The 21,851-nt window shown below is 40.5% G+C and overlaps 1 protein-coding gene across 1 annotated transcript; it reads left to right on the forward strand.

The window, feature by feature from the left end:
* Positions 1-278: 278 nt before the first annotated feature.
* Positions 279-21,307, forward strand: WARS2 (tryptophanyl tRNA synthetase 2, mitochondrial). The gene is made up of 6 exons (XM_010013626.1): positions 279-335; positions 2,248-2,505; positions 14,468-14,548; positions 15,836-15,921; positions 18,522-18,640; positions 20,859-21,307. Exons 1-6 carry the CDS (start codon positions 279-281, stop codon positions 21,305-21,307), a joined length of 1,050 nt encoding a protein of 349 aa, XP_010011928.1.
* Positions 21,308-21,851: the final 544 nt, after the last annotated feature.

The raw sequence follows: 21,851 nt of genomic DNA on the forward strand, positions 1-21,851 counted from the left end.
GGGGAGGAAATGTGCTCTGACAACCAACCGGCTATTCTGGGATCCCTGTAGGGGCAGAACACGATCGTAGTCATCATCTGTTTATACCCTTGGTTTCTTCTTGAGTTCTTATTCTCTTGGTGAAGATCAGGAACATGGAAGCAAAAGACACATGTTATGCCTGTAAAGTTCCTGTCGCATTGCCTAGCAAGTGATCTACACCATTAGTAACAGAAGTACAGCTCTGAAGCCCAGTGAATCCAAAGTTACCCAAGTTTTTACAAGACTTCATTTGATATATGGACATTGAGATCCTTCTCAGTGCCAACAAGAAGATGGTGCAGCCCTTGGGCCAGGTAGTAGCCTAATGGGAGGTGAGTGGGTTCTGCGCATGGTTACAAATGCTCTGCTGTAGGTTCCTAGGAAAGCAGGAGATCAAATGGCAAAAAAGAAATGGAGTAGCATAATTCCATGTTTGTGTAATGCAGAAAAGAGGCACGGGTCGTCAAGGACTGGAGCACAACAACTTGAAGTTAGAAATTACTGTTGGAGGAAGTCGTGTGCTTTTCATTGCAGTGACTAGTTTGTAGCTCCTGTGCTGGAGGTTCTCGAAGAGCTCTTAGAAAAATGACTCAAGAATATAGTAGAAGTCAAGAAGATACTTAGGATGGTGTGAGGGGGTTACCACCTGCACTGAAACGTGTGGGTATTTATGTGAGCAGGAAAAGCCAGCATTACTGCTAGCCCAAACCTGCTCTTGCCTGTCAGCACCAACACTTCAACATTGGATAAGAAAATTGGCTTAGCTGAAAACCAGGCTTACTTTGAAAGCAATGAGAATTTTCCAGCACGTTTTGAAGGAAATGGCTGAACTGTAGATCATGTTTAAAAACACAAGAAGTCCTATTCCACTTGGAAATTCTTATTCATTTTTCTGGAGTCTGAGTCAAAATTAAGTCAATTTGAAGTCTTTTTTAGTTAAAGATAATGGTACTTGGCCTTGACTCTTGCTGCCATTTTGTGTGGTTTTGTAGTTGTATGTTAAGAGATTCACAGCAATGAAAACAGACTACATCAGTCACTACTTTGATATCCATGTGGCTTATAAAATGTAGCAGAAAAATGATCATGTAGCCAGAGGCATAGTAAAGTTGATGTTCCTGCTACACAAGAGACTGAGGGTTTGTATTGAGCAGCTTTGTGACTAGAGCTCCATGCTGAGGTTGGTGGGACCCTCATTTCTAAGTCTTGCGTGTGCTTACAGCTTGGCGTGTAGTGAGCATTTTCACATGGAACATTGCTGAGTTGCTTCTGGATATAGTGGAATTCTTTGGGAAGGTCGGGGAGGTAATTGATCATATGCTGACAGCTTGGGGCTCTGAGAAAATGGTCAGATGGAGGGCTGGGATGCAGGAAAACAAACTTTCCAAGATGGTAACTGTCACTTAGCCAAGCTATACATTTTTCAAGTTTTTAAGTCTTTGCTCCCAACCTTAGCTTCTTCATGATTTTTTTGCTGCTTCTCTGTGAACTCTCGTCAGATGTTGATGTTTTACTGGTACTGATGCATCCACAGTATTCCAGGTGTGACCTTGAGCTATAGCAGTATTTCTTTGTAGAGCCCTTTCAGAAACTCTACTGCTGCCAAGGTGGGTAGTTTCAGAACTTTGATAATCTCTTCATTATTCTCTGACCTTTGGGGCAAGGACTCAGTTTCTTTCAGGAACTGGTCAAAATGGTCTTTGCAGCTAGAAAAATAAGACTTGAGTGTTGATAGGAGTTAAGCTGGCAATCTACTGGGATATTGCATATGTTTACCACAAAAAATTTTCCATTTCTGTAGGCTGTGATCCTGAGTTTCTGTATCAGAGTGGGTAATGCACTAAAGAGAAACATACAGCTTCAGTTCCAAATCATAGAATCATAGAAGGATGAAAGATGAGGATCAAAAGGATCAAAAAAGGATGAAAGAATATACCACTTGGTTTCTGAGATCTAGTTTTCACTGACCTTATTTACAGCTATGTCAATTTGTGTATGCAGTCTGACAGCTTAAAATCAATGCTGGTTGTCAGTCTCTCTGCAGTAAGATGGAGTATTAGGACTGACTTACTACAATTACTTTTATTCAATCCTGAGGTAATTTATACATGAATACACTGACAGGAGTAGAGATAGGTGTAAGTGAGGCTTTATTAATGTCTATCAAATGTAGAAGAATCTGTCCCAGAAATGCACGTGTTAATTTTACCAATTGTTTGCTAACAGAATGTGATCGTGGATCGGATTTTCTCTGGGATCCAGCCAACTGGGACACCTCATCTGGGTAACTACCTTGGAGCCATTCAGAACTGGGTGAATCTGCAGGAGGAGTTCAGCTCAGTGCTGTACAGCATTATGGACATGCATTCGTTCACCATGCCCAAGGAGCCAGCTGTCCTGCGCCAGAACATTCTGGACACCACCGCTGCCATCCTTGCCTGTGGTATTGACCCAAAGAAGTGTTTCCTGTTCCGACAGTCACTGGTTAGTGCTCCTGTTACATTAGGTTTGTTTCTCATTAAGTGACTTTCCACCCATGTTAATGACTGAGTATAGCATTGATCAGCTTTGTGTCAGTGTCGAAAATGTTAGCAATGTTGCATTGCAAACTTACACCTTGCTGCTGTTTCGAAATGGCTGAAACAATGATTGAGAAGTCCATTTAGGGGTAAGTACATTTCAAATTTCCCAAGCAGAGCTAGGAGTTTATGCAGGTTATGAGTAAAACATTGAAAAAGCTTGTTAGGAGACCATTAATTTAGCTCTGTAAGTCTCACTTTAGTCACAAAAGGTTAAATCATAAATGCACAAACATAGTCTTTGCAACCATAAAGCAAGTAAAGGCAAGTAAAACACATTTCTGTGGTTTCGTATCAGCGCTTAGCACTTAGTCTGCCAGCTGCACAATATCTCCAACAGGTAGTTGGCATGTTAAGTTTTGTGTAGGTCCCATCACCAAGGAGTTAATGTCTTCTCTGGGATTTTTTTTTTTCCCTTCGCTATAACCTGCTTTACGTGTGTACCTTTTTTCCACCTGATCTGATCATTCATATGTGAGGTATTTGCTTCTACTCGTGACCACCCCCAGGGGCTTACCTTCCTATGTCGTGTATGTCAGCCTAGTCTGTCCGCATGCTGCATTTTCCTGGAACACAGCTGAGTTTCTTGCCTCATTAACTTTCTGTTACTGACTCTAAACTGGCAAACTTGTATCATTTCTGACAAAGGCAGATGTGACATAGCTTCTGCTCTTGTGAAGACATCCTTAACGGATGTCTGACTTGCAACAACTACAAAGTTGATATGCACAGGGCCTGAATTTTATCAGTGCAGGATGAAATCATGATATTAAATTCCTCCTTTGAACATGTTTCTTTACAGGCAGAGTTTCCTGTGGTTGTCAAACTGCAAGTGACAATCATAGCTCCATATCCCTGGTGGGTATTGGAATGATGAAGATGGATACACTTCCTGCTTCATTTTTCCTCTGTATTAAAAAAACCCAATATAAATAGATTAGCTCAGAATTCTAGTGGAGAAATGTTTAAATTCATTTATCCTTTGTTCAAATCTGTTTATCCTTTTTAATAAGTTACCAGCTTGGGTTTTATTTTGGCTCTACTCTGACTTAAATTCATTCATTTTGAGGCTGACATAAACAGGAAAGCCAATGATGCAGTAAAAAATAACCTGGAGTTTTGTTTTTAAGTCCTTTCAAGCAACTTAATGATTCAGCTAGTTATAACACAGACTAGATACACAGACAGGACTCTTCAGCCTAGAAGCTGAAGAAGGTCATGGTTAGGGAAGAATAAAGTAAAGGTTTATAAAACTGCAAGTTAAATGGAGAAAATAGATAGAGAACAACTGGTTTATCCATTGAAGAACATGAATCAAAATCATGTATCAAAATAAGTTAGCACCTGGTAGATTCAGCCCGAGCAAAACTATGGTGCATTTTATTAAGTCCACAATTAGGCTACAAAACTCCTTGGCACAAGATATGGTGCATGCTGAAATGTGTATGAATTCAGGAAAGGACTCACTGAATTCATCTGAAAAATCTGCTGGGGACTGCTCTATACCTGAGGTGCAGGGAGTGCTGCAGCCACGGTTGGGATGCTGTTCTGTACTTATGCTCTTTTCTGATAGTTGCTTTTGGAGATGTATATTTGATCTGTTCCAGTGTTGCTTTTCTTACATTCTTACATGTCCAGAAGCTAAACTACTATGTTCCAGGTCTTGCTACAGCCAGCACACAGACTTCTCTTGAACCCAGCGGATTATCAGTGAGGCTCTTGTATTAGACATAGAATCCCAGACTGGTTTGGGTTGGAAGGGACCTTAAAGCTCATCCAGCTCCAACCCCCTGCCACAGGCAGGGACACCTTCCACTAAACCAGATTGCTCCAAGCCCCTGTGTCCAACCTGGCCTTGAACACTGCCAGGGATGGGGCAGCCACAGCTTCTCTGGGCACCCTGTGCCAGCGCCTCAGCACCCTCACAGGGAAGAGCTTCTTCCTTATTTCCAATCTCAATCTCCCCTCTGTCAGGTGAGAGCCATTGCCCGTTGTCCTGTCCCTACATGCCTTTAAAAATGTCCCTCAGCAACTCTCTTGTAGACATCCTTCAGTTATCAAAAGGCCTCAATAAGGTCTCCCCAAAGCCTTCTCTTCTGCAGGCTGAGCAACCACAGAAAGCATGCTGTATCTTTAAGAATATAATAATGCAGATATTGAGTCTTTGAGACCCTAAAGAGAATGTGTCAGACTTGGAAATGATGGGAGGACAGGACTGTAACTGGTGCTTCTGCAGAACCAATTCAGTCAACAGCCAGCGAAACTTTAGCTAGCTAGGCTTGAAAAATGTTCAGCTTTAGCAAACAAAAGTTTCCAACACCAAAAATGAACCTGATTTCTGTTACGATTGTTAGGCTGGCCTCTGTTAAAGAGACTAACTACCTTCTATCTTAAATTTTCTAAGTGTCCTTATCTGATCAGAACTAATATTTGTTCTTCTTGTTCAATCTAAACCATTAAGTATTTACTCTCTGTGAGCGGTGTCTGATGTCTTGAACCATATTTTACTAATACTTATCACAGACTTCAGAAGTGGCTGAGTCTAGCTCATTTTTGAAAGCTTGTTGCCACACTGTAGGCAGAAGAGTCATAGAATCAACTTGGTTGGAAAAGACCTTTAAGCTCATGAAGTCCAACCGTTCCCCAGCACTGCCAAGGCCACCACTAACCCATGTCACTAAGGACCTCATCTACACAGTGTGTGAACACTTCCAGGGATGCCGATTCCAGCATTCCATGGGCAGCCTGTTCCAATGCCTGAGCACCCTCCCACTGAAGAAATTATTCCTAACAGCCAACCTAAACCTCCCCTGGTACAGCTTGAGGCTGTTTCCTCTTGTTCTCATTACTTGGGAGAAGTGACCGACCTCACCTCACTACAACCTCCTGTCAGGTAGTTGTAGAGAGCAAAGTCCCCCTGAGCCTTCTCTTCTCCAGACAAAACCCACGCAGGTCCCTCAGCTGTTCCTCATCACACTTGTGCTCCAGACACTTCACCAGCTCCGTTACCCTTCTCTGGACCTGAAGGTCCTTTTTCTAGTCCCGAAGGTGGTCTCTTACAATTGTTTGTGAATCCAGGCTGTTCCTGAAGTGGTTCAGGCTGAAGTGGTTTGTTGCCTCCCCCAAAACAAGTCTATTCAAGCTGTATGTAGAGGTCAGGCATACCCAGAGATGCACTATGGTCTGTTACAACTGCATTGGCAAGACCAGATGTTTCTCTGGAAGCAATTAAAAGGAATATCTGTGTGTAGCGCTTGATGCGAGGAAAGGAGACAGGAACCTTGCTAATGTGATTATTATTTTAGTATGATAATGAAATAGTATAGTATGGAATGTCATAATATCGAGATGATTGTTCCTAAAAACAAGGGTGTGAAATGGATTGCAGCTATTGCTAATCAGGAAAGTTTATGGCTTGATTTTGGCTTGGTAACTGCTCCATTTTCCAAAGAAGGAGCTGGCCTTGCCTTTCCAGCCACTGCAGCACTCTCCAAGGGTGGTCTGAAACCCCACTATTTTGTTTACAAACATCTGGCTGAGGTGTAAAGCAAAGTGACCAAACCCAATTGTATCCTGAAATAGGTAGTATTTCCAGAGGTCCTCAGAAAAGCAGTGAAAATCCAGCTGCAAATAGAGAATTGCTTTAGGTACTTATGGGCAAAGTAAATGTCTCCAATACCAGATCAAACTGATAAATGAGAGATTTCTCAGTAGATGAACTCTACAATTGTTGCTGTATTTTGAGTTCTGCCTTGAGAGTTTGGAAGCCTGTAGCTCACAGAAGTGCTACTGCCATTTCTTCTGATTAACACTACAACTAATGACTGGTAGCACCCTAATTCTGGAACAGTAATAGCAGAATTCAATACCTGTGCTGCAAAAGGATGCTGGTAATGGTAAGCCCCATGAAGGGAATTGCTCAGGCAGTCATTATTGTAAATGGTGCTGTGGCCTCTTAACTTTCTCTGGATTAACCTGGGCAAGAATGGGCTACAGTTGCTGAAGAAGGGGATTTGTTGGTTTGTTTGTCTTACTCTTTCTGTACTTTCTTTCTGTTGCTTCTCTGGAATGTTTGTCATATGTGAAAAAGAATACTGATATCTTGTTTCCCAAAAGGCATGTGCATTTAGTAAGTGTTTCAATGCCAGCAGGCTGTTATTTACAGCAGGGTTTGTGCAGATCGAATCTCTAATCCAGAGCTCCAGAGTTTTCCCACATTTTATCATCCTTTCCAATACAACCAAGAGACGAAAGGCTGTTCCTGTTGTATCAGGTTTACACCTAAATTACCTATAAAGTGCCAGTTTGATGAAAATTAGATTTGTATGCCTCAGAATCTACCATTTGTAAACTACAGGGTTTTATAACATATATAAACAGGAAGTTAGTGGCTGGCTGTATATTTGGTGTCCATACATAGCAGTTCACCAAATGCCTCCCACACTTACATTAACATATACAAACTTGAACTCCAGCTTAGGGGAGTAGTGGCTACAAAGAACAAGTGATGATACCTTCAAAATACTTAGAAGCAAGAAGGATGTTGCAGAATGTTTAGGGAAGTGTTCGGAACTGCGTTGTCTGCAAAGGGTTACAAACAAGCGTATTTTATTAGAGTATCTAGGAAAACCCAGTAGTGGAACATGTTGGACACTGGGGTGGCCTCACAGTGATAGCAGCTCTTCTGTTACAGCTTGTTCAATCCTATTTTCTGAAGTAGGAAGACAAGTCCACTTGTGAGACAAGTCATAGAAGAGGGGCAATTTCTGAAAGAATACAAATAAATGCAGATTTCAAAATGCTGCCTTTTTCTTTAGAGCAGAGCTGCGAAATGTGCAAACCCTCTTTGCTCTTAGAGAAAATATCATCAAGATATGCTTTAACTGCCTGCCTTTGCTTACCAGGCATAAAAGAGGAGCAACAGAATAATGACATATCCAATATATCCAATATATCCTGAGAATCCTAGAAGAAAGAGCAAATATATTCTTTAAGTTGTACCATAACTGATAAAAGACCTACCAGTTGTCTTTAATAAAACTTCAAAAACCAAAAAGGACTACAGGGGAGAAATGAGGAAGACAGTAAGCAATCTGCACACATGGGAAGCTTGTATGGTATAACCCATTTTCTCTGATTCCTGGTGGGTACAATACGCATTTCACTTCTTACCCATAACCATCTCCTATCTCATCTGCTTCACAGTCAAAACAGCAGTAGAAACTGCAGTTGCTTTTATGTGGTCTCAGGCTCTTCTTCCTGTGGACAGGAAGGTGGACCTACCTATTGTAGTAGACATATGCAGAATGTCCTAAGAGAAACTAAGATTCCCTCAGAGTTGGTTTAGCTGCAGTGCTTGTTCTGCTGCACTCACACTTCTCTAAGGAACCCTGTGAGTTTCTGGACAACATGACATTCTCTTTCTGGGTGGAAAATTGCAGTTTTCAGCCTTCTGGAGGGGGTGATTTATTTCCGGAGTATAATTAGCTGCAGTATCCTTGCAGTGTGCAAGCAAATTGAAGAAGTAACTCTGGGAGGTGGGAATTTGCCAATTTTTCTTAGTCTTAAAAAGCCAAGCTACAACAATTTCAATGTGCACACTGTTTCCCTGCTATTATTTTCCAGAAATATCCAGCTGCTTTGTTTTGTGGGCAGAGTTGGAATGGATTCACGCTACTTCTTGTCCAATTTTCAGAGGGGCTGAAAAGCTTCCATTGCATCATAGCTTATAAATTCATTAAAGTCCATTAATTTATCATGGTCCATTGAAAACTTCCTGTCAGAAGAGGAAGTATGTGACTGTTTAATTTAGAAAATGATTCTGCTTCTCTCATCCCTCTGTTTTCTCCCCCATAGGACTGGGCTAGACGTAACTGGAACTCAGTGAGAAGAAATGTCATGGTTCAGCTTTTTTTTTTTTTTCCCTTTTCCTCCCTTTTTCTTTCTTTTTTTCCCTTCCTTCTTCATTAATTTACCTGGTTTACCTCATACTATTATGTAGCTGTTGGGTGTTCCTCTCCCCACCAGTCTTCTAGCCACACCAAACTATTCCTCAAACAGTATTGTGAGTTAGACTAGGAGTTTGTTTCTGCAAATAAGTTCATTTCATAATGAATAAAGGGAGGGAAAAAAATTCCTTGGCCAAAACACTGTGCTCTATCTGGGTTTATAACTAAGTCACCTGATTCCAGTAGGGATATTCTTAGTCATGGTCTTATTCTGTAAGTTTTAACCAAATATACATAAAGAGAAGTTACGAACATGTTCAACGGTAACAGTGAAAGGTGTAAATATTGATATATTTACCAATGACAGCTAGATAACCACCCCGCAATTCATCACATTGCTTAGTGTGTTCTGTAAATCAGATGTTGCCTCTGTAACCATGAACTTACTCCACCTACACCTGAATTATTTCTTTGAACAGGAGTTTGGGATACCACGTCAAATTTTCTGTAATGAAAGTACCTCACCGGGTGTTCAGTTGCTGTGTGCATTCGATTCAAGAGCAGTCTATTTTGTTTTGTTTATGGCCCTTATTCTCTCTACCTGTATAATACAGAGATGCATTACCAAGTGTCCTGAACATACTGCTTGCAGCCTTAGGCATTAATAAAATCTCACCTTTTATTCAAGAAAAATAAGTGTGAGCAGCACCTTCTTCTAAAAGGTCTTTTCAAAGCACTAACTGGTACTTCTGGAAGAGACAAAAATCCTAACAAATAAGGTTTCATTTTGTTTCTTTCTTTCTTTAGGATGCTTTCCCTCCTCTGTTCAGATTTCTTTTCGTACACAACTATCCTAATTATCTCTCCAGACCTGTTTGTCCTCTACATTGTCAAAATCAAGTCTTTGACATTTATTGGTCATTTAAAATTTAGCCCTTCATGAGGTTACACAGCTGAGAGGAAGCTGGCTTCACGTAACAGATATGCAGCAAATTTGCAGTCGCTTACAGAGAAGAGCTGTAGGTTGCAACTTAAGGAAATCCATCTTGAAAACAGAACACTTCATCTCTTTTTGCAGGTTGGTTGCCACTTCACCTGCTGACGCTCAACTATGTATACAAGCCTCAGAAAGCTGAGTTCCAGTGTTGCTGGTTTGCCGGCTTTCAGACCTGCTCAAAGTATCCATGTTCTTGAACCTTATTGCTTGCTGTCCTCCTGAGCTGTATGTCTCAGCATGAAAAGTCAGCTAGAATTACTTGCACTAAAAGTAGCTGTTGGTTTTCATGTATATCATCAACTGTGGCTGTGGCCAGGGAATAGCAGCAATAACTTGCTAGGGAATAGCTAGGATCAAGGACAAAGTAATAGATCTGCAAGGAGAAACCCTGAGGTTGTACTTCAGCATATAACATCTGAGAGGTGATCCAAGTGTAACTTGTGATCTGAGTTTAATAACGTCAAATGGCTGCAGGAGTGAACACTGAGAAGCTCCTTGTCTGTAAAGAGGGAGGAGCAGGGCACTTAGCCAGGTGAAGAAGCAGAAATGGTTGTGCCTTCTAGACAACTGCTCATTGTCACTTGGAAGTGGCCACCTCTGCTAAATAAGTGTGCTTTAAAAGCAAAAGGAATCTGACTTTGACTTGCTGGGCCACAAGGAATGGATGTAAGTAGTTTCTTCTGGAAGTAACTCTTTGATTAGTGATTAGTAAGCCAGGTTTGGGGAGATGCTTAATGCGATGGAAATTAAGGAGGAAATGTGGTTCTGGAAATAGCAGAGAGATGACCATCTCAACGCTTTGAGAAATGTTGATTGGTTTTACAGATTTGGAACAAATTAGGAAAGAAAACTGTTAAAGTGAGCAAGAGCATAGGACAAGAAAAAGTTAGTAATTTGATGTATTCACTCAGCAAAGCAAAGGGTATGATTTGGGATTACTATATGGATCTGGTTAAGCTTGTTTGTGAAAACTGTTAATGGGAAATAGTTGGCTTTGTAAGGGAAACAGTAAATACAGGACTTATAAGACTGTTAGTCCTCCAGAGATTTTCAGCCAAGCTGCAAGAAGTATTTCTTGAGAAAATAATGTTTTTATTGAACATAAGCTATTATATTCTTTCAGAACACAAAAGTAGCTGGAATTGACACAAAGCATTTACGGATTAAATAGCTGGTTTTCAGAATTAACAGTGATTGTGGCAATCTTGGAGGGTTGGTTGGACATACAGTTCAGGAACTGTATGTGGTCACTGGCTGTGAGTTCTGTTTGTTGGACATAGAATTCTGGTTTTCTAAGTTTTTTGTAGGATTTTTATCCTGGGGGAGATGACACTGCTGAGAAACTGCCGTCTCCTCTGGAGGAGAGTTAAGCTGGTTATTAGCTGTTCTCTTTCAGGAAGCTGGGACACTCCTGAAGTACATCATAGCTCCAGTGGCTACTTGTCTTGTCAGATACAAACTAAATTCTTTACTGGTTCAAGTATACGCAAATAAACTGAATGGATTGGAACCCTGTATACTTTTATTTCTTAGAGCTGTGATGAGATTCTGAGTGAACTCCTTTAAAAATGAAAAGGCAGAAGAGCTCCTACTTCTTTAAATTAAAACTGTGAAAAGTGATGATGCTTTGACAAAGGTCTTCCTTGTGGTGGCACAATAAATGCAACCTAACGCAATAGGAAGCAACTGAAAGTCAGTTGACAGATTGATACAAAGATGAGATGACTTTTCTGTGTTTCATTTCTGATTTGTAGAGGGATTGCCTCTCTCCATAGTACTGTGGGAAAATAAAGTCCTTGTGGGATTGAATCCAACAGAAAATGTGTTACTGGGATTGTTACTGACCCACACATCAAGACAGTCGTAGTAATCAGGAGATGTTGAGATGATGCCTTACACTGACTAGAACTACATTAAGCATTTGATTCTCGTGATTAGAAAAGGTAGCTTTTGGGAAGGAAGCCATTTACAATTAAATACATTTGCTATTGGAATCCAAAAGATTCAAAGATTGATATTTAGCTCAATAAATGCATGAGGAAAGGCAGGCTAAGATGTAGATGAATTAGCACAGTAGTTTGTGTCCTTTTTGAGGACATTCTGAGAAATGGGGGGAAAAAAAACCCAAAATCTAAATTAAAGTGGTCACATTGATTTTAAATAATTTCAGTCCTAAAAGAATTCTCTAGGATTCTTGAATGGAGTCTTCCTTTGAAAGTTTTCAAAATCAGGTTTTGAATAGGAAAATCATAGAACTGTAGAATAGTTAGGGTTGGAAAGGACCTAAAGACCATCTAGTTCCAACCCCCTGCCATGGGCAGGGACACCTCATACTAGACCATGCTGCCCGAGGCTCTGTCCAACACTGCCAACAAGGCAGTGTTCAATGGCCCTGAACGCTGCCAGGGATGGAGCATTTACCACTTGCCTGTGCCAGTGCCTCACCGCCCTTACAGCAAAGAACTTCTTCCTTATATCTAACCTAAATCTCCCGTTTGACTTTGAATCCATTATGCCTTGTCCTACCACTATAGTCCCTGATGAAGAGTCCCTCTCTGGTGTCCTTGTAGGCCCCCTTCAGATACTGGAAGTCTGCTCTGAGGACAGAACACAATGATTCATTACACCAGTGTGTAGTAACATGTAGCGCACATACATGCCAGAAAGGAAGAGTAGAATAGGCCTTTATTTTACTAGTATTGTATACATCTTCACTTCTTCCAGTTTCTTTGTATCTGAAGTTATGCAATGAAAGTGATGGAGTACTGTAGCTTAATGAGTAACCACATTTGAGCTGATGCATGGTGACCAACCAAATGCAGCAATTACCTGCCCCTCTTGCCAAGTCAAACACAGTAGCTTAAACCATGATTAAGTCTGATAAATGATTTGTGGTTTAAGCCTAGTACCTCCTGATTCACAGGCCAACATACAGTCAGTTACTGCAATGTGGGTGATGAATGTTAACTCATTAGGCTCCAGTACTGATTTTTTTCCCAACTGAAATCTACCCTTCTATGTACTTCTATGTATTTTCTTCCTCTTTTTTCTTCACAATATTCAGCAGTCTAGCAAAGGACTCTGTGTGTTTGAGAATTAGAAGTGAATGTAACTTGCTAGAACCCAGAACTGCAGATTCAACTCAACAAATGCTGTTCTCAGATCATTTGGTGTTTTGGTAACTGATGTAATGTCAAAGCCCCTGATGCAGTGAAACACACATGCAGTCTAGGGTGTGGAAGCAACGTCTGATGTAGCTAGATCAGTGAGTGCGTAGCTTTTAAAGGGAGACCTTGTCAACACAAATGCAAGAGAGCACCATCTCCTCTCTGTCCATGACTGGAAGAAAGGAATGAGAAACCACTCTGAACCAGATGGTGATGTCTTCTAAATGAAATAGGGGTCTTGAGCTTAGTATTTTCCATAAAGTTCAGTTTACTTTTTGTATCTTGCAGAAGGTACGTTTTGGGGCATCTTGTTGCACTTTGTCTTGTGACAGTGAAAATCATCATGAGGACATTAAAAGGAAGAAAAAAAAGAAAGACTGCAGGAGAGGCAGAAAGAAGGGAAAGATAATCAACCTGGAATATTTCTTATCTTTAACCAGTGAGCTGTTGCTTTGAGGTCAGATACCCGTATACAACATTGACAAATGAAATAGTCTGATGACTGTTAGCTAGGAAATTACTACACTTCAAATGTGACAACAAAGGAATTGCTATTAACAGTGTTAGTAATTCTTACTTGTTCATAAACACTTTCTACTGCCCCCCATCTGGGTTGCTATATATTGTTGCAAGCATCAAGTTTTGAACATCTTGGAGATGTTTTTTTAAGATGCTTTTAAATACCCAAACCTGCCACTACTGAGTGAATCAAACATGTAAACAAAGGAGCAGAAAATAAATCATCATATGTATAGGTAACTGACAAAAGACAAAATGACAGGAAAGAAATTAAGAGCATATGCATCAGCAATGCTTGCCTCTTTTACTAATCCTAAAATGAGTATTTGAAATGCCAAAACTGAAGAGTATATAAAGAAGTTAAAGGCTACATGGAGGCCTGGCCTGATCCTTCTCTTTTACCTGCAGATCAGCATTAGTTTCGATAGGATTGCAGAACTGAAGGATGAATAGACAAATTAAGCCCCAGTTCAGGCTGTGGAGTAGTTTGACTTCAGCTATTCCTCTTTTGGAGATGGGTCAGGGTCATTCAGACCTGTTGATGCACCCAAAGCCCTGACACACCTCACCTGGACCCTCTACCCAGGCACCTTCTGCCCAGTGCCCTTGGTGCTCCGGTTAAGCTTAGGCTCAGGCCCCCTGTCTTCAGCTGAGCTACTTCCGTGTGTGCCTGTGCTCAACCCTGTCCCTGCTGCCCCAGTTTGCTCACTGGGCTTCCTGGGTTGACCTTGGTATGTCTGATGATCAGCAGACTCTCACTGTCACCACCCCTGTGGTGACATTGTCCTGCTCAGGTAGGTCACTGTTCATTCAGGGCCCTGATGCAGAAGACATGAAGCTTGGGTAACTTACTGGCACTGGAAACGAGAAAGGCAAAGAAGTTTTGTAACTATTAATGTATAATCTGAAAGTGTGGGGATATCTCAAAGCTGTGGCACAGTGGCCAGCAGTTGGCTAGTTTACATGTGTGTTCAACTCTGTTGTTACCAAAGCGTTTTCTTTCTTTTTAACATAAGAGTGGGTAGGATCAAGAACCTTTGTATGCTGCTTGACTGTAGTGAATTCAATCCATGCAGTGTCTGGAACTTTCCATTAGCCTGTCACTTGACCTTACTGAAAAAATAAGATAAAAATAAATGGTTTTCTGATTTCTGATACTATTTATCTCTGTTGATTTTGTGAAAATAGGCATACAAATGCAGAAGACTAAAATTCATCCTGACTTTGTACTTCCAGGTTCCTGAGCATGCAGAACTTGCCTGGATTCTTGGGTGCTTAACTAATGTGCCACGTCTGCTACGCTTGCCGCAGTGGAAGGTATGGACAGTTCCATAAGTTCAGAGGAATTATGTGGGAATTCAATAGAACTGCTGTCCTTGAAATACTTGTTATCTGTGAAGTACCAACTGTACCTTGGTTACCTTTGCTTTAGGTTTAAGTCCTATGGCAGAAAGAGGAAAATGTGTCTTTCCAAGTCTGTTGCTATCACTAAATGTTTTCCTGCTGGAAGCTACAGCATAGTATTTTTGACAGAGAGCTGCACAAACTGTAATAAATAGGAGGTTTGTTCAGTCTTGTTAAAGTGATTTTGCTAGATCCTTGGATTTATTTGAATGCTTTTTTAATAATGCAACACAACAACAAGATATTGCAGGGGAAACCTTGAGCCTTGCTGATGAAGGAGTTCCATAAACAGCTTTTCTTTTTCCCACCATGAAGAGTGGTGGTTCTGTACTTCTTATGGGAGAGGGTGCAAAAGAAGCATATGTTGGAAGAGGAGTATAGAAGTTATAAACATTAAAAATGTGCTGAGTGATAAAGTTAGTGCACCTTAAATGTTTGCCATTACAAGTTTCAAATGTTCATCTTTTTAATCTTAGGACAGCGTCAGCAGGACTACATCAATGGAGTTCTTGCATTTAATTTCCCTGTATTTTATTCTGGCATTTAGTAAGTAGAAAAACCAGAAGGCAGGAGAGAGAAGTATCAAAAAAGGAAGGAAAAAAAAAAACTATATTAAGAGCAGTTTGGCTTGCAGAGTTCAGAGCAGCCTTAAATACCTCCAGATGTTTGCTTTCTTACTGTTTTTCTTCTTAATTAAATAAAAACAGTAAAACTTAAATACAGCAACCAGCGTTAATGCAGGGCGTAGATTAAAGCCAACCTTTTCAAACCTGAGGTTCTAAAGTTAAGCTTTTAAATCCAGCTTTGACTGGATTGACTTTCCAAGCCCACAGATAGGTGTTACAGGTGCTAGGCTTTGCAGATTAGGTCCCCTGAACCTTAGGCACTTAGCTATGCAGACAGAAGACAGAGGGTGAGAAAAACCTAAAGATAATTTGAATAGTAATGATGAAATAAGATTTTAAGGGGTTTAGTGTATTTAACTATTGTTAAAAGCAAAAAGTAGATACGCCATTACTAGAACAGAATTAGAAACTGTAGCCTGACTACCTTGAATTAAATGATCCATATCTTATAGCCATGTGGATATGAATTAATATCTATATCCTAAAATTATATGGATATGAATTAATTAAAATCACAGCCTATGATACCATTAGCCAAAAGCATGATTCTGCTCTGTTCTTCTTTTGCAAACAGATGAAGCGTACCAGCCAGAATAATGAAGGAACTGTTGGGTTGTTGACCTACCCTGTGCTTCAAGCAGCAGATATTTTGCTGTACAAGTAAGAGGCAGAATGTGAGCCCATGGGCAATGTCTGTTCAGCTGCATTGGAATGAATGTCTGTCAGGTCAATATGCTAACTTCTGAAGTGGAGGAGCTGGGTGTGATTAAATCAGAAGATTGGAAATGGGTAACAGCCTTTTACCTCTCAAGTGGCTGGTTGAAATCTAGCCTCATTTGAAAGCAAATGACAGGGCTGTAAAGAGAAAAAAACTGGTCGCTTCAGAATAATTATTAGGGAATTATAACCCACTGATGCTTAATTATATATACTACATGTTCACACACATACATATACTTTTTTTTTAAGTAGTTACGCTTTATGCAGTATACTGCAGAGATACTTAAACTGGCTGTATACAGCATACCCATATTAGTGTAGCATCCTGTGTAGGCCTGTTGATACTGATGAAAAGGTGAATAATTTATTGCACCTTGTGGTACCTGGGCTAGTTCGCTTTCCTCTGTGGTGTCCCATGTGGGTGGGACTGATTAGGGACTGGTGACTCAGCATGCCAGAGTTTGTAGCCTAGCTGGTAGAATTTGTGGTGCATTATTTTAAACTGCCTCAGTAAGTAACTGTTAGAGACAATGCAGTATGTATTAATGATTTTTATGTTCCAAGCATATGCGCTTTGTGGAATTGTTCTGAAGTTGTGGGTATTTGTTGAGACAGAGAAGTCATACAGAACTACAGAGAATTTAGGAGGACAGAGTAACCAAGATAAGCCAGTTGTTAACCCAGAAAAATATAGCTAGAGAAATTTAATCTGAAGTGATCATTAGTAGGGGAAAACAGTAATGTTAGAAGACCAGTAGATGGTATTTCTAATTCACTTAATTGTTAATTGAAAGTAGTGGGAAGCAAGCAAAAGTCAGAATGAATTTGAACATTAAAATTCTCTTCAAAGCAGTGAGTCCCATTTGATTGTCAAGCAGTATTTAAGGATGAAATTTAGAGAAATTTATCAGAAATCATCTTGTTTTGGTTGAGCTGAACCACCTATGTTATCTCTAATAAGACTGTGTGATTCCTTAGTGAAGCCTGTGATTTGTTTGCTACCATGTGTATTAACAGCAGGCTGTCTAGACAGAGCACAAAACAAGGAAGTGAAAGAGAAATAATATCGCTTTGGAGAAATTTGCATGATATGTTTAATAAGAAATGTTATAATGTGAAAACATAATATAGGAAACAAGAATCAGGAAGAAATGGAAACACAGGAAGAGAATGGCAGTCATGAAGAATTAAGAGCTGGAGGGTGGGCAAAACAGTACTGATTCATATGAACCAAGAATCAAAGAGACAGGAAAATGGACAGAAGGTAAATATCTGACAGAAAGGAATAAAAAGAGCCCTAGGACAGGAATACGTATTTTAAAAAAAAAAAAAAAACAACAACAAAAAAAAAAAAAACGGCAGGGAAAAAGGCAAAGAATCATGCAGAAGCATTTATAAAGATAATATGTATTCTGTTTAGTGGCCAACTTTGTGAATATGGAACCATTTTGGCATATGGAAACATTTCTTTTGACCTGCATAAAGTATATTGATAATGGTAACTGATTTTCTTTCTGTTAGTTGTAGGCCACTGGGATTTCCTATTGGCTACTGTAACTGTTTTTAGGTTGCCTTGTTGACTGTTTGGTGAGGGATAAAGGTGGACAAATTGATTCCTGGACGTCAGCCCAGTAATTCAGGATCGGAAGGAAGGAGTACCATGTTGAACTGAAATTTTATGGGAACTTAGAAGATGCATAGTGAACTTTCTTACACTGGAACAGATCCAGGATTCAGAGCTGAATACCCCACAAGCCTTAGGAAAAAATCAGCTGGGGGAAGGGAAAGTAATCAGAATCTGGCAAGACTTCAAGTCTGCCTCATCTCAAAGAATCAGACATTTTTGGCGAGCATGATTAACTGTGGGAAAGAATCACCAGGGGAATTAATGGATTCTTCACCTCCTGGTGTCCTCTGATGCAGACTGTGTTTTCCTCCAGACCTGCATTCAAGCTATTGAGTTCAATGCAGAAGATCAAATGATCCTTTGATCCTAACAGTTCTCATCTATGAATGATAACACTTGTGGCAGTAGAGGCCCTGGCCCACATGATACTTATGCAGTGGTGACCCATGAGGAAGAACTGCTCTCTTCTTTCCTTCCCTTGATAAATCCACAGTACTAACTTCTCAACCTGAGAAAACAAGGCAAGGTGCTTGTGCTTTATGCTTTGCAGATCTTACTTTGTTTGCAGACTGTAACACATGCTCTTTGATCTCTGAAGAGACAGCAGGAGATAATACAAAAACCTTTCTTTGAGCTGAATTTAGTTATTTGCTCTTATTGCTATCTGTACAGTGTATGTTTGCACAAAAGGCTGGTTTTGCCCTTGGAGATGTGCTTCTGTTCAGCACAAAAAGCAGGCTTATTCTCGGATACAGTCAGTTTGGGATCTTGTTCCCATATCACCTATATCTGGCTCTGACTGAGTGGCTCAGTCTGGCCCTCAGTCATGGCAGAAGCTGTGACAGTCTTGAGTAACATTTCAGCAGAACCAGAAAGCTTTGCTGAGTTTCCTGTATCTGTCTTTTATTAAAAGGTCGACACATGTTCCCGTTGGAGAAGATCAAGTCCTGCACCTGGAACTAGCCCAAGATATAGCACAACATTTCAACAAAAAATATGGAGAATTCTTTCCTGTGCCCAAAGCCATTTTAAGTGAGCTGGTCTTGGTTATTTTTTTTTTTCTTCCTCCTTAACTGCACTTTAGGGTTGAAGATGGATTTAAATATTGTAGAAGTAGTTTCAGGGACCAAGAAGAGGGAGCAAACTGATGCAAAGGGAGTGGAAAATTAAAAACTGACAACAAAACACTAGAGGCTGTGAAACTGAACTCCCAAGATAGACATAAGGCTTTACAAATTCCCAGTAGAGGAATGTATGTGATGGCTGGTATTCTAGTCCAGGGGGCCAGATGTACTCTGCTGCTGCCTGTCAGCCTTGCTCTTCAAGTACTGGACCTTTTAAGAGCAGGGTCTCTGCTTCATGTGGCTAGTTCAGCAGATATGTAAGTAACAAGACGAGACCTCTAGCAAGCAGAATTCTTCAAGGTCTGAGTGGTAGATGTTACATTGAGCATGCTAAACAGCTTGGAGGTACTCAAAAAGCTTTGAAGTATTTAATATATACTTGCATATTTCAGTAAAGGTCTCTTATAGAGCTTAGACATTTGGGTTTTGATCTTAGACTCAGGGAGACTTACAAGGAAAATCTTCTCAGCCATTTTTGAGCTATAAGGTCATAGGCCGGGGGGTGAGGAGGAGTCAGATGGCGCAAATGGCATGTTTGTTAAGAAACGTGAAGAATTGGGCAAGGAAGAAGCATTGCATCTTTGTTGTAAGTAATGTAGAGGAATGCACAGCAAAGACCTTCGCCCCAAAAGGGCAAGGAGCTCTCACCTTAGAAAAGACAGGCAGTCATAAACCTTTCTCACTTTTCAAGCCTCAGTGACAAAAACGGTGTTAGACCCAGAATGGAGCTTGGAGAATACTCAGTGTTCCAAGCTCTGCAGTTTCTAATAAGCAATTCAATACTAAGCACTGTAGTGAGGAGCTGAGTATAGCTTATGATGCAGGTGAGTCTGTTTCCCAGGAAATAAAAAGCTTAATTTGAAAAAAATTACTACAAAAAAAGAACTTTTCACTTTCCTTGTGAAAAGCATACCTGCATAGCTTAACAAGTGTATGCAATGCAATGAAATCTCCTTGATGAGGACCTATTCAGACTTGCTACCTGCAGGCAGTTAGATTACATGGATGCCTTCAAATTTACAGAAAAGAGACAGCCTCTTCCAAAAGGTGATTCAGAACAGAGCACTTCCAAGGGCAGTCTGAATTGGACCCTGGAAGAACACTTACTCTTTTGCTGAGTACATAGGCTGTATAGGGGGAGTATGCACATAATTTAGTTGACTGTATTAGGTGTCTAAAAAACAATTGATGTGAGTACTTTCTAGATGAGTCATACTTCATGTACTCCATGAATGATGTTTCTTGGTGGAAGACTGAAACAGTTTAGATTGATGCTTATAAAGAAAGTACTTTGCAATATTCCCTTAATACTGCTATTTCACGCACACACATAGATCTCAATAGATTGTACAACACCCACACCTTTCTAAGCTGAACAGAGTTTTTCTTCTAACAGAGCTGATTAGTGTACAGTTAGGGAACTTATAATAAATGCCTTTATTGATATTTAGGAGAATTATGCAGAGATTTTGTGTGAAAGAGCTTCCTCAAATAAGGAGATTAACTATTCTGGGATTCTTTTTTACCACTGGGTTTAACCTGTCTCTCCACTCTTAGAGAACCTTTCAATAATGTGCAGTCCATGCCCTCTAGGTAGCTTGTCCCCAGTGCCAGAAATACAAGGGAGGAGAGTTTTTGGGGAAAATCAATATGTAGCTGTGGAAAATGTTAGGAAGTGTCCCAGCAGAAGTTTCTGCTTGCAAGGAGAGGAGAGATGCATTTAGGTTTACATTTAGTTTATGAGAGGAGAAAGGTAGCTTGAGAGGACAGAGAGGGCATATGGACTAAATAGGAGTATATGAGACTGTGCTCACAACTCATTTTTAAGCAAGGAGGGCTTGCCCGTGGGGTGCTGGTCAAGCACTGGAACAGGCTGCCCAGTGCAGTGGTGTAGTCACTGTCCCTGGAAGTGTTCACAAACCATGCAGACAAGGCCCTCAGTGACATAGGTTAGTGGTGGCCTTGGCAGGGCTGGGGAACGGGGGGACTTGATGATCTTAAAGGGCTTTTCAAACCCAGTTGATTCTCTGATCATGCTGCTGCAAAGTGTTCTTCTAGCAATTGTCATAGGAAAATATTGTCTTGGTGTGTTCAGAATTGTTCATAGTTATTCCCTTTTTTTTAAGGTACAACAAAGAAAATAAAATCCCTCAGAGACCCAGCAGTGAAGATGTCCAAGTCAGACCCGCAGAAGTTGGCCACTGTGAACATAGCAGACAGCCCTGACGACATAGTGCTGAAATTCCGCAAAGCCGTGACTGACTTCACCTCGGAGGTGACCTACGATCCAGCCGGTCGCCCTGGTGTCTCCAACCTAGTATCCATCCATGCTGCAGTGACAGGGCTTAGCATTGAAGAGATACTGCACCAATCTGTTGGTCTGGACACTGCTCACTACAAAATGGTGGTAGCAGAGTCAGTGATTCAAAAATTTGCACCAATCAGGAATGAAATCAAGAAACTCCAGGAAGACAAATCCCATCTGATGAAGGTTTTAGAGGATGGAGCAGTGAAAGCCAAAGAACTGGCTGCCCCCATCTATCAAGAAATAAGAAGACTGGTGGGATTTCAGTAGGCTCTGCTGAGTAATCACAAGGACTTTTGTTTCCTGGGATAGACATTTTGATATTTGTATCTTCTTAATCATTTTGGTTTTAATCAAAAGCTTTTATTTCCCTGGAAAATCCAAGTAGAACATTGAAGGTGTTTGCATTAAAAAATGTGCACAAAACTGTATTTCCAGTGGGACCACCATTAAGGTTGTCTGGGTAGTCAAAGAGGGAGGGCAGAAGGAATCACAATTCATGGAGAAATCATGCAGAACCAGAATATAAGGTTGCCCAAATAGGGTTTTGGGGTTTTCCCATTGACCACTGCAAGAAGCTGAAGTATTGGTGAGGTGATCAGAATCCAGCAGAAAAAATCTGTCATCTTCTGAAAAACATCCTTACATCCTACATGTGAGCTTGTTACAGACACACAACTCATCCCATTGGTGGTTATTCAGCTTTGGTATGGTGGTTGAATGTGTTGTTGATAACCAGAATAAAAGCTCACGTCATGAAGAGAGAACTTGCTGCTTCTCCCTATCATGTCTAAAAACTCAGTGTGATTTTTGT

This window comes from Nestor notabilis, unplaced genomic scaffold (assembly GCF_000696875.1).
Source record: "Nestor notabilis isolate BGI_N333 unplaced genomic scaffold, ASM69687v1 scaffold1894, whole genome shotgun sequence".
Lineage (NCBI taxonomy): Eukaryota > Metazoa > Chordata > Aves > Psittaciformes > Psittacidae > Nestor > Nestor notabilis.

What these genes read in the sequence shown, in the direction of transcription:
- WARS2 (XM_010013626.1), top strand. Translation starts at nt 279, where the DNA reads ATGGACATTGAGATCCTTCTCAGTGCCAACAAGAAGATGGTGCAGCCC. An exon ending in GCAGATATTTTGCTGTACAA is followed by an intron (nt 15,922 to 18,521) that starts GTAAGAGGCAGA and finishes TTTTATTAAAAG; the next exon opens with GTCGACACATGTTCCCGTTG. An exon ending in TGTGCCCAAAGCCATTTTAA is followed by an intron (nt 18,641 to 20,858) that starts GTGAGCTGGTCT and finishes CTTTTTTTTAAG; the next exon opens with GTACAACAAAGAAAATAAAA.